The sequence below is a fragment of the Phragmites australis genome, chromosome 1, assembly GCF_958298935.1.
Source record: "Phragmites australis chromosome 1, lpPhrAust1.1, whole genome shotgun sequence".
NCBI classification, from domain to species: domain Eukaryota; kingdom Viridiplantae; phylum Streptophyta; class Magnoliopsida; order Poales; family Poaceae; genus Phragmites; species Phragmites australis.
The window spans coordinates 48,068,714-48,080,278 of record NC_084921.1 but is presented as its reverse complement, the minus strand read 5'-3'; the positions used below and the strand labels follow the sequence as shown (position 1 = coordinate 48,080,278).

The 11,565-nt window shown below is 45.8% G+C and overlaps 1 protein-coding gene across 8 annotated transcripts; it reads left to right on the top strand.

Moving 5' to 3' along the window:
- The first annotated feature begins 6,808 nt into the window (after positions 1-6,808).
- On the top strand, positions 6,809-11,094 carry LOC133923884 (protein IQ-DOMAIN 3-like). 8 transcript variants are annotated; one of them, XM_062369180.1, is made up of 7 exons: positions 6,809-7,119; positions 7,223-7,304; positions 8,124-8,237; positions 8,327-8,707; positions 9,540-9,761; positions 10,055-10,174; positions 10,320-11,094. In XM_062369180.1, exons 3-7 carry the CDS (start codon positions 8,160-8,162, stop codon positions 10,992-10,994), a joined length of 1,476 nt encoding a protein of 491 aa, XP_062225164.1. In that variant the 5' UTR covers positions 6,809-7,119; positions 7,223-7,304; positions 8,124-8,159; the 3' UTR covers positions 10,995-11,094. The 8 variants fall into 8 exon arrangements, with proteins under 8 accessions (XP_062225164.1, XP_062225184.1, XP_062225172.1 ...); XM_062369200.1 differs by lacking the exon at positions 7,223-7,304 and having other exon boundaries at positions 6,809-7,099; XM_062369188.1 differs by lacking the exon at positions 7,223-7,304.
- The last annotated feature ends 471 nt before the right edge of the window (positions 11,095-11,565 follow it).

The window sequence follows — 11,565 nt, the reverse complement described above, 5'->3', positions numbered from 1 at the left end:
GTAAAATTACATCTAAAATTTCTAAACTACTATAGATTATATATACGAACAAGAAAAATATAAAAAAATCATCTTGCAATAAAGATGTTCCTCCTTCGTCCTCTTCTCCTCCTACCTCGGGCCCCTCTTCTCCTGCTTCCTTTGGCCCGTCTTCCTCCTCTTTCCTCTCCTTTCTCCTTCCTCCTTCCTCCCCTCTTTCTTCTTCCTCGCTCTTTTATCCCTCGGTCCGCTCGGCCGAACGCAAATCGCGTAGAACGCAAATCGCACTGTGAGGAGTAGGGGTCGCACACCACGCGTATAAGGGGGTAGAGTTTTTACACCCCAGGACGTGAAAACCTCCGGTTTTCAAGCGTCTAGACCGTGACAACTCTGACATATCAGTATTTTTCACGTGTTGAGGCCGCGACAACCTGTTTTCACGCCCTTAGGTCACGAAAACTAATTTCACACCTTCAGACCGCGAAAACCACCTTACTGCGCTTACATGGGGATTCCACATGGGATTTTGAATATCTAGGCCACAAAAACTTGGATTTCACGTTTTTCTGGGACCAAGCCGCGAATAGGTATTATTTTTGTAACTTTCGCTATTTTCATATTATTTTTGAAATTTCTGTACAAAATTATAATATTAAAAAAACTTGGCATATGATGATGGTTACCAGACTAACTAGCTGGTTTGGCGAGCTTTGCTGCGCCTGTTTAGGTTAAACCAAACTGGAGCAAGAAGGAAAACGGACATGTACTTCACATACACATGCATATTCACATGGACATTTGAAGAAATGGAAAACTCGCACATAAATTTGACAAATGGGGCATTTGAAGATGTTAGTTGTACAGGCCAACGACAGTACATGGCTACAGCTGTCGATCCAAGGAAACAAACATTCACACTCCAGAGAAGAAAATGAGAATAACATGATCAACCTGTGGTAACAAGGTTGCAGCGTCAGTGCATGAAACGAGCAATTGTAGATATTATGTAGTTCATATAATAGCTAATCGTAGCAACATTCAATCTCTCTCTCTTTCTCTTAGGATATTTAACCTCCCTACATGACGTGAAATTTAGAGTCAAACTCTGAAAGCTAAACGGCATCGGCGACCACTCTCTGGGTGAACTATGTTCCCTCGGGGTCCAAGTGGTGCGACCAGACTTGACCACAGTCATGAGAGAGCTTGGTGGCTATTGTCGGAGTATTGAGTAAGGGGACTGTCGAAGTATTGAGTAAGTAGACGTTCTAGCTAACGGGCTCCACGAGAGATATGCCGACTAATGAGGGATATTTTTTAAACTTTGGCCCATTGCGCGACCAGGTCCAAGCTCGAACGGTCAGGACAAGATTTGTGCGATCAGCCTCATTGTGATATTATGAGATCCCGCGATCAGTCCTTGCTAGTCGCGGGGCCGGTCCTTACCAAACCCATCTAATCGTATTTATTGCTATCTACTTAAGTGTTTTTCTTTCACAAGCACTACATCCAATGAACAAAGTCATGGCCGACGCGGTTGGGCACTGTCCCATTCCATAGCATTAAATTAGGGATGTCAACGAGACCCCGATCCCCGTTCCCCGACGGAAAATTCCCTTATTAGGGGATGGAGATAGGGTCAGTTTTTCCCCGCGGGGGGTTTAATGGGAGAAAATTCTCCCCCGTCAGGTATGGCTGGGGCGGGGACGATTCCCTATCCCCCGTCCCTGTTTCTCCATGGGGCCAATTCCTCGAAATACTTAAACTCTCCATGGCCCATATATGCAAGAAACGGCCCAACTAAAGCTCAACCCACCAAAACCCGTCAGCCAGCGGGCCCTTCACCGTGCTAGCATAGCGGGGACGGGGAACCCATCGGGTATATATTCCCCGCGCGGGGACGGGGATGGGGAAAATTTCCCCCAATCAGGGTGGGGATGATTACCCATTCCCCGCGGGGAATTTCCCCGTTGACATCCCTACATTAAATGCTACAGATGAGGCCATGCGAGCCAACACAGCACCACACTGCTGACGAGACTGGGTCTGTAGAACGACCAATCAAGTATACGGTTTTGCAGGTAAACTCGCGGAGCGTAGGGACACGACGGCTTGACAGACGATCTTACGGCGCACGGTGATAGGGCAGGCCGGGTGGACAGGGGAGCCAGGTGTGGAGACGTTCCACGGTGGGGACAGACACTCAAAGCTCTCAGGGTAAATTGGGCTCACCCGATTCTCCAGTATATGATCAATGAGTAGGATACCTAGTTAGGCATGAGTCTATTAATCAATACCCACTTATAAGTTTTTCTCTCTCTCTATGGTATATAAAGAGAGGGGACTCAGTTGGTAAAGGAAGGATCGATAACCGATTCACAATCACTCATAACAAAATACACATGACGTAAAACTGTTATCTTTCGAGAGGCCTGAACCTAGATAACCTGGTATTCTTGAGTTCAACACACACTGACGAACACACACTTAAACGTTGTCCATGCACTCTTTGACTAGTATAACCGGAATCATTATAAAAAATTAACCTCAACAGTAAACATGTTGACTTTTCTAAGATGAAATAAGAGGGGACTGTGGGAAGGATATATGATTTCAGAGTTTCAAGCTCTGCGTCACGACAAGACTATTTATAGAGGAATAGTGGAAATGTTTAGAAGACTTAATGGAACCAGATCGTGACGTTGTAATATTTTTCGTAGCTTCGAATTCCCATTCCCTTTAGTTGTCCTCCTGTAAACCAGTTAGAACGAAAATATGTCAAACAATCTTTTTTTATACGTAGGATAAAATATTGGATTGCCTAGCATTTTATCATAGGTGGCAGAAATCAGAGTTCTTTCTAGTTTGTTGGTCCATGGAGCTATTTTCAAATAGGATGATGACTAATAAGAGCATGCTCAAAGATATGATGTAGCTATCTATAAGAGTTGCTAACTAGAATTTCTATGGACATGGAAGAGAGAAGATGGAGGAAAAGACGATCCTTACACATAGTTTGATGCACTTTGTTTCTAGATTAAGCAAAAAATATATCTCATTCTACAATACTCTTTAGTGTTATCGTGTCAAGATACGGAGAGGCAGATCCAGCGGGAGGGTGGGGGTGCTAGGGTCATAAATTTGAGAATGGTTGGAGAGGTGGAGGAGAAGAAAGAGGAAGGAGAGGAGAGGAGATGGAGGAGAGTAGGAAGAAGACCCCCTCAATTTTTGCTTGCTTCTGTAGAGAGGTACAAGAGACAATCGTTGCTTTGATTTGTTCCATCAACTGATTTCATATGCTCTAACTAACAAGGAAAGGAGCACAATATTCTAGTTTCCCCTCCAGCGAGATACATACGGACCAATCGGCTATACAACTTAGGTCCTAACCACACATTAGGCATACAAAAGAACCTTTTCCATCTACATACCACGTGTCATATAAAAATAATCTCTTAAACGACATTTGGTTGTGGCAACTCCAAGGGATTTTTTTTTTATTTGCTACAACATTTTTGCCAATATTAATTTTTTGGTTCCAAACTTAGTCACCACAAATTAGGTGATTGACCGCAAAAAATGTGTCTACGACTAAAGAGTAAGGATGACAATTGCACCAGTCAGTTCAGTTACCCACGGGTTTAGTAGGAAATCACGTCTATGAGTCTAGCGGGTCAGGTGCATATCCATGGGTGCCCATCGGGCCATCCAAGAAGACTTCGATCCAGTATTCCAGTGCTCGTGCTCAGCCCATCTGCCCAACCTAACTAAGAAAGTAAGGAACCTAGCCAATCTTCAAGTTCCAATCCAACCCACAATCTAAGGCTCTGTGCAATCTCCTTCCATTCGCCGTCACTGCCATGCAGGCACATAGCATGACCTCACCCACACGGGCACACGACATAGCGACACAGGCGGTCGGGGCTCGGCGGACCACTCTCCAAGTTTCTATCCACGCACCACTCCGGTGGCTGGCCACTCCATATCTCCAACTCCAAGGTAGCGGACCACTGCTGCTCCACTGTGTCTGCACCGCCGCTCCACCGTCTCTGCACCGCTCCTTCTAGGTTGCACTCACTGGAGATTCGAAGCGACTGGGTGGTTCGCCAGAGATTCAAAGCGGTTGGGCCTAGACGGTTCATCAAAGATTCGCCCCTCGGTGTCCAAGGTTAGCTCTCCCTCCTGATTTCCCCAACTCTCTTCTTCTAGCTCTCCCTTCATATGAATAACCCCTTTGTATGTGTGTGTTGAGATCTGGGAGATTTGTGATTGACGATGTGTATGTTGTGGTGGCGGTTGTGGGAGGTTGAGCAAGAAAGAAGAACAAGAATGCCAGATTCCTCCTCAAGGCTAAGAGCACAATGTTAATCTCCCTCTGATGTGCTATCACCACAATGTACATTTTTGTAGAAATACCTAGAGAAGGACATAGGCATGAACCTTTGAAATCGAGTGGTTGTCATTCTCTCGACTGGGCTGGCCAAGAAATAGCATACCCGCCCTAATGGAGGCTGCGGATATGGGAGGAGTGAGGGCATGTGCCGGCAGAGCGAGGCCACATAGGAGCTCAAGATGAGCGTGTTGCAAGGGTTAGACCCAACGGGTGCTTCAAACTCGACGGATACTTAACGGGGCGTGGATTCGGATGTCGATTTCCGTTCGTTACCCTTTGCGGGTTCGGATTTGGACTTAGCTTTCGAGTTTCACCTGAACCTAACTTGACGCATTGTCATCTTTACTAGAGAGACATGGTGCTTGAAAAAAGTCAAACTTGCTAAAATTTGATATGCCAAAGTTTACAATAAATAAGACACATCCTGAATTTCTTTCCCACAACTTTACCAAGCTAAAGAAATGTTTAGCAAACATTTTCTGAAGACCTCAACTTCGAAGTACAAGTTACAATATATGAACTCAGGCATATACGCACATCACATACATGCACTCATTCACACATACTCACACCTAGACGTTTGCTTTAAAGAGATGATTCAAACGTCAATAGTCAGCGCGTACGAGAGGCAACAATTTTATTCTATGGGCAGGGACCGAAACCATCGATCCTACCATCCGGCTAGCTACCAGCCCGGCCTCATGTTTGGCAACTTCGAAGAGCTCAGGTCACAGAGCCGGGACTCTCGTACGACCCAACTCACGCAATATGCTAATCATCACCACATTATCACCTCGCTTATGATTCTGATAGAAAAAAAAACGAGTTTAAGGGCAGAATAAAAGCAACATGCTCGCTAGCCGTATTTGAGAAGAGTCCCTGAATCTGACGAATCATTAACAGAGGAATTAATACCATCATTGGCTGATTATCGGAAAGCTGTGTCTCAGTGAATGTTTCGCTAGCAGGTAGGTACATGATGGAAGAACTACTCCGAAGCGGTGCACTGATCCGATGCGTAGACCGCCGACCGCGGCGTGGCGGCTCCGAAACCCCGACGAGTTTGCGCTCAGGCAGGCCACGCTTCAAGTGTTCAGGACGACGGGCGCGTGTAAAAAACGCAGCAGCCTGTTCCCGCCGACGCCGACGAGGTAATCAAACAAAAGCTACCGCGCGAGCCGCCGCCGTCCCGGCATGGCAGGTGAAAAGGCGTCCCCGGCCGTGGGGTAAAGGTGGCTTGCACCACTGCCCAATCTGGCATTCGGCACGTGCGAGCGCACCAAAAACTGAGGCCAAAAGCGATGGCCGTTCCGGCTCGCTGCCCTCACCGAGCTGGCAAGATCCAGCATGCAGGACACCGTCCTGGGGCTGGCGCGCGGAGTAAAAAACTTACGAGCAACGAATCATGTCACCTTCACTGACACCAACGCTATTCTATTCTAATTCTAATCATGTCACCTTCACTGACACCAACGCTATTCTAATCATATGATGCGCCATCGCCACCCGTTCCATCGGCTTTGTTCTCATCTCCTCCCTGCTCCCTCTCGAAACATGGGCGAAAAGAATGGAAGGCAAAGCTGCAAAAGGTACTACGAAAGCTAGCAGCGTTTCTCAGTCTGGGCAGTACTCCAACTGCTGATAAACCTGTAAAAAACAGCCGAGCAAAGCCTTCCGAGCTTCTCCAGTCTCGGAACGTTTTATAACCGAGGTGTAAATGCCTCATTTAACACGGCATTTACAGGAGCAAGTTGGATCGGTGCAGGTGGGGCCGTTAACCGAAAGAGATAGCCCTCCGTTACATGTTAGCGAGAGCTAGAGATATTTTGTTTTTATATTTTCTTAAATAAAAAATTGTCATGGAAAATTCTATGTTGTATAGGATGATGTCGTCTAGCTCTATATAAATGTTCAAACAAAAATATGGCTTTTACAGTGATAAACAAAAACTGAAATTTATCTTTTTTTCCTTATTACATAAGTAATTGTTTGAGTTGAAATTTTTTGAATAGCTAGATGATAATATCCTCTGCACCAAAGATTTTTTTCTTTATTACATAAGTAATTGTTTGAGTTAAAAAAATTTAAGAGCAAGATGATAATATCCTCTATACCAAAGATTTTTTTTTCATAATTTTAATATTATTTTAAATTTTAAGAGTATTGAAACGCAATATATATTTTGATTTGAGCCAGCGGTACTCGCTATCGGTTGCCCACTGCATGGTGCCGGAGCATTTTTCCGCGTGCGTCCACTGCACGGCCGGAGCTGAATCTGGCCAGCCAAGGCTGCCAAGCCAACGTCTTCTGCTCGTACTACCAGTCGTCGCAACTGGCTAACGTTTTCCGCTGCGACTGGTCCGCGGCAACGCGGGGCCTAGCCGTCATACTCCCCTCGGTGGGACCCGCTCCGCTGCCAGAAGAGGCCACAGGGACAGCGCCTTTCGGCTTGCACCGGGAGCGTGACCGTCACGCGGGGGGAGGAGATCGAGAGCGAACGGGAACGGGAACGCCTCGTCGCCGGACGCTCGCTCCATCGACGGGCCCCGCTCCCCACCCCACCTCCGGCTGCCTGGCTGCCCCGCCGCCGTGGTCCGCGGCTGGAAGTGGGGCCCACGCACCCCGGTGGTGGTGAACAGGGGGGGCCGGGTCGCCGTCGGGTGGGGTGGGCGAATCGATTCTGCGTGCGGGGTAGGCTGGCCGATAAAAGGGGGCGGCGCCTTTGGACTGGTGGGGAAAGTGAGAAAAAGGTTGGGCTGTTTGCCCTTCCTTGCCTTTTCTTTTCATCTCCGTTTTTTTCTTCGTCCTGAATGCACTGGTCTTGAGTTCTTTTCTGACCCGTTGGGGTGGTAGAGGTACGTGCGGACTGCGGTGGGCGGTTTCTTCTAAGGGCAACCAGAGCTAGGTTCTTGGCGCCTTCAGTGGGGTGAGGAAGGTGAGGGGTCTGAGGGCTTTCGGTGGTTGCTTACTTGCTTTGAGGTGAAAGCTTGCCTTTCTCGCAGTAAAAATCGGATCTTTTGGGGGTTTGTGCCCTGGTGTTTGATTCTTCTTGCTTGCGTTCGCCTGCGGTTTCATTTGTGGCCTGGCTGGGTGGGTTTTGCGGCGAAATCGTGGAAGAGGGCGCGAGGGTTTTCCAGGGGTAAAATCCACTCTTTAAGTTTGTGTTTCAGTCTTCTGGTGATTTTTTCTTTCTCCCGCTAAACGGTTGATCGAGTGCAGAAGGGTAGCACGCTAAGCTTGGTTAGTTGCGAACTATGCCTCTCTTTTTTTGTAAGAACGTTGCCATGAATGGTGAAGAATTGCGCCCTTATGTTGGCGGATATTCTGTGTTCATCCTCTATTTCTACACTTGTGATCTCAATTCCTTCTGTTTCTCTGCTTGATTCGGTCCAAGGCTTTGGCGTGCGTTTTTGCTGCTATTTCGTGGTGAAGTCTGGATTTTTGTTGCCTGTTTGATATCTGAGAAGCTCGAAGCTGATTTTGTTATCGATTTGTATAATATCTGGTGGTAAAATGACTTTTTCTCGATTTTTACTCGGTGATGCATGAATTATGGGGGCGTACAAGAACACTAAGTGGAGCTTTTGATCTCTAAATAGATTACTATAAACCTTTTCCGTGTGCTCGATGGTGGTAAAGTTTGGTTTTTGTGGCAAGCTTAGATTCTGCTGGTCAATATTTGATTATCGCCTCTCTTTTTTAGAGTCATTCTTGTACTGATTACTGAACCTTTTATCTGCTCTTGTGCTTGCAGCTGAGACACTGAAGACACAGGGATAGAACACGAAAAATGGGTAAGAAAGGGAAGTGGTTTAGTGCTGTGAAGAAAGTCTTCAGCTCCTCTGATCCAGACGGGAAGGAAGCAAAGGTATGCCAAAATTCCACTTGAGAAAAATTAAGCTACTTGCCATCAAAAGGTTGCCATTTCAATATATATGAATCTTGGCTACCATGAAGGCTGAGAAGGCGGACAAGTCAAAATCCAGGAGGAAATGGCCATTTGGCAAGTCGAAGCACTCCGATCCTTCAACCTCAACGGTGTCAGGGACTGCTCCAGTAGCTCCGTTGCCGCCGCCACCACCAACACAACCTACTCAGCCACACTCTCAGGAGATCAAAGATGTCAAGCCAGTCGAAACAGACAGTGAGCAGAGCAATCATGCCTACTCCGTTGCGCTTGCATCTGCTGTCGCTGCAGAAGCTGCTGCAGTCGCTGCCCAGGCCGCTGCTGAGGTTGTCCGCCTCACCGCAGTCACCACGCCCACACAAAAAATGCCTGTTAGTTCAAGGGAAGAACTTGCTGCCACCAAGATTCAGACTGCCTTCAGGGGTTATCTGGTAATTCATCTGCACTTGTAGGACGTTTGCTGCTTGCTTTTGTTTAGATCTTGCTGCCACCAAGATATATTGATGTATTTGCACTGGCCGTACAAAAAAAATCAGATCTTGTGATTGGCACGGGTCACTGTCTTAACTTCCAATGGCACGTGAGAGCATGCACGTAATCTAAGGCCCTGTTTGTTTCAGCTGTAGATTGTGAAAAGCAGCTTATAGATTGTGGATTGTAAGAAGCTGGATTGTAAAATCTGGATTGTAAAAAGCTGGATTGTGGATTGTTAGAATCTGGTGGAAAGCAGATTGCTGGATTGTTACAATCTGTGTGTTGGATTGTAACAATCCAGCTTTTCCAACTAGCTGTTTGTTTCAGCTTTTGGATTGTGATCAGAATCCAGCTTTTACAATCCAGCTGTTTGTTTCAGCTTTTAGATTTTGATCACAATCCAGATTCTATAATCCGAAACAAACAGGGCCTAACATATGGAATAAGATTTTGTGGGAATTCTGATTTGGTTGGCAAAGAGCTGCTGTCTGATTCTTCCTTGTATATTTGTACGCTTTGTTCATTTTAGAATACAGCCAAGATTTTCCTTTGTTGGTCGTTTTCAAACTTATTTTTGGCTGATGTTTCCAATGTTGTCGCACATAAGAAATGTTGATGCTGATACAACAGCTCAAAAGCAAGTTAAAGCGGCACTGAACATGAGAAATAGAGAACAGTTGCATTGAATCTCACTGGATTTGTTGAGCTATATGTATCTTTTGTCTAGTTTCTTTTTTTTCTTGTGATATGAAGTCGTTATTAATTTTTCAAAAATTAAATTTTTTTTAGGCAAGGAGAGCACTGCGGGCACTAAGAGGGTTAGTTAGGTTGAAGTCGCTAGTTGATGGAAATGCTGTAAAACGCCAAACTGCTCACACCTTGCATTGCACACAAACGATGACAAGAGTTCAAACTCAAATCTACTCTAGACGGGTGAAGATGGAGGAGGAAAAACAGGCTCTTCAAAGGCAGCTCCAATTAAAACAGCAGAGGGAACTTGAGAAAATGAAGGTCAGCACACCATTTTGATGCCATAGTTCTAAGCTTACATTTCATACTTAGGAAATTTTCTTCTTATATTTATTTTACAAGCATGAGCCGTCAATTGAGTCTCTTTTGGGTATTATATGTTTCTATTTTCAGAAGAAAGAATTCAAGTTACCATAGTTAAAACACAACAATTGCATTGAAGTGGATTTTCGTTTAATGTTTCATGACTGTAATCAGAATTTGGCAATAATAGAATAGGACACTGTTACAACATGATGATGCGACATATTTCTGACATTTAATTTTCTAATCAGATTGATGAAGACTGGGATCACAGCCATCAGTCCAAAGAGCAGGTCGAAGCCAGCCTAATGATGAAACAGGAAGCTGCACTAAGACGAGAAAGAGCACTTGCATATGCATTTTCTCACCAGGCAATAACCTCTTTTGTTTCCTTTTGATGGCCTATGCTATTTTTCTTGTTATTTGCTCGTTGGTCTTAACTCTGATCTGTTCAATAGATGTAGCTGTGTTTCTCATTCTTTTAACAATTCTGTTTTTTCTATTAATCTCGTGCAGTGGAGGAATTCTGGTCGAAGTATAACTCCAACTTTCACGGAGCCTGGGAATCCTAATTGGGGCTGGAGCTGGATGGAACGCTGGATGACAGCGAGGCCTTGGGAGAGCAGAGTGGTATCAGACAAGGATCCTGAAGACCATGATCTGACAAATGTTCGAACGTCTCTACCACGCGCCATCTCAATCCAGAGACCAGCAAAACCAAACAAGTCGAGCCGTCCGCCAAGCCGGCAATCACCATCAACACCCCCATCGAAGGCTCCCTCTGTTGCAGGAAAGATCAGGCCAGCAAGTCCAAGGGCTAGCTGGCTCTACAAGGAGGATGACATGAGGAGCATCACAAGCATACGCTCTGAACGCCCAAGGAGGCAGAGCACAGGTGGAGCCTCGGTCCGGGACGATGCAAGCCTAACAAGCACACCACCTCTTCCCAGTTACATGCAGTCCACAGAGTCTGCCAGGGCTAAGTCTCGGTACCGCAGTCTATTGACTGAGAAGCTTGAGGTTCCTGAGAGAGCACCTCTGGTCCATTCAGTAGTTAAGAAGCGCCTGTCATTCCCGGTTGTCGACAAACCGAGCATTGTGCCAACAGAAAAGCTGAAGGAAAGAGGGCGACGCCATTCAGACCCTCCGAAGGTTGATCCTGCCTCGCTTAAGGATGTCCCTGTTGCCTGATCAGGCCTTATGATTGTTAGGTTGTTGTTTTTTTCTTTATTCCACTATGTATTCTCCAATTTAGGTTGTGTCCACCAAGCCAAGCGAATCCTCTTTGTAATGTATGATCTGTTGGGGGTTGATTTGAGACAATTCTAACTGCTTACAGATTGGGTTTATCTCCCCTGTGGATTGATGTGTGTGATGCTGACAGTGTATGCGCTTGGCTTTCAATGTGCAACATGAGCAGTTTTCTCCATTTCATGAAGCGCCGTTACCCTTGCCATTTCTGAATGTTGGTTTCTGATTGAACATAAGATATGACGATAATCCCATGTGTGATTTCAATGCACTAGCTTGCGTGCTAAGTGCCGCACACTCCATGTGTCTGTGAACAGAAGCCTAGTTTCTTCTGATCATCTGAATCAGCACAAGGTAGAAGGTAACTGCATGAACACAGGTATCACCATTATTGGTTACGAATCGGGTGGCCAAAGTTTCCACGTCTTACCGATTAAAATCTCGTCTTCTACTATTGTACCAGGTCGAAACTGGTGCGGAAACAAGTAGACTGGAAGTAGTCCTATTTTTG

What these genes read in the sequence shown, in the direction of transcription:
- LOC133923884 (XM_062369200.1), top strand. Translation starts at nt 8,160, where the DNA reads ATGGGTAAGAAAGGGAAGTGGTTTAGTGCTGTGAAGAAAGTCTTCAGC. An exon ending in GGGAACTTGAGAAAATGAAG is followed by an intron (nt 9,762 to 10,054) that starts GTCAGCACACCA and finishes TTTTCTAATCAG; the next exon opens with ATTGATGAAGACTGGGATCA. An exon ending in CATATGCATTTTCTCACCAG is followed by an intron (nt 10,175 to 10,319) that starts GCAATAACCTCT and finishes AATCTCGTGCAG; the next exon opens with TGGAGGAATTCTGGTCGAAG.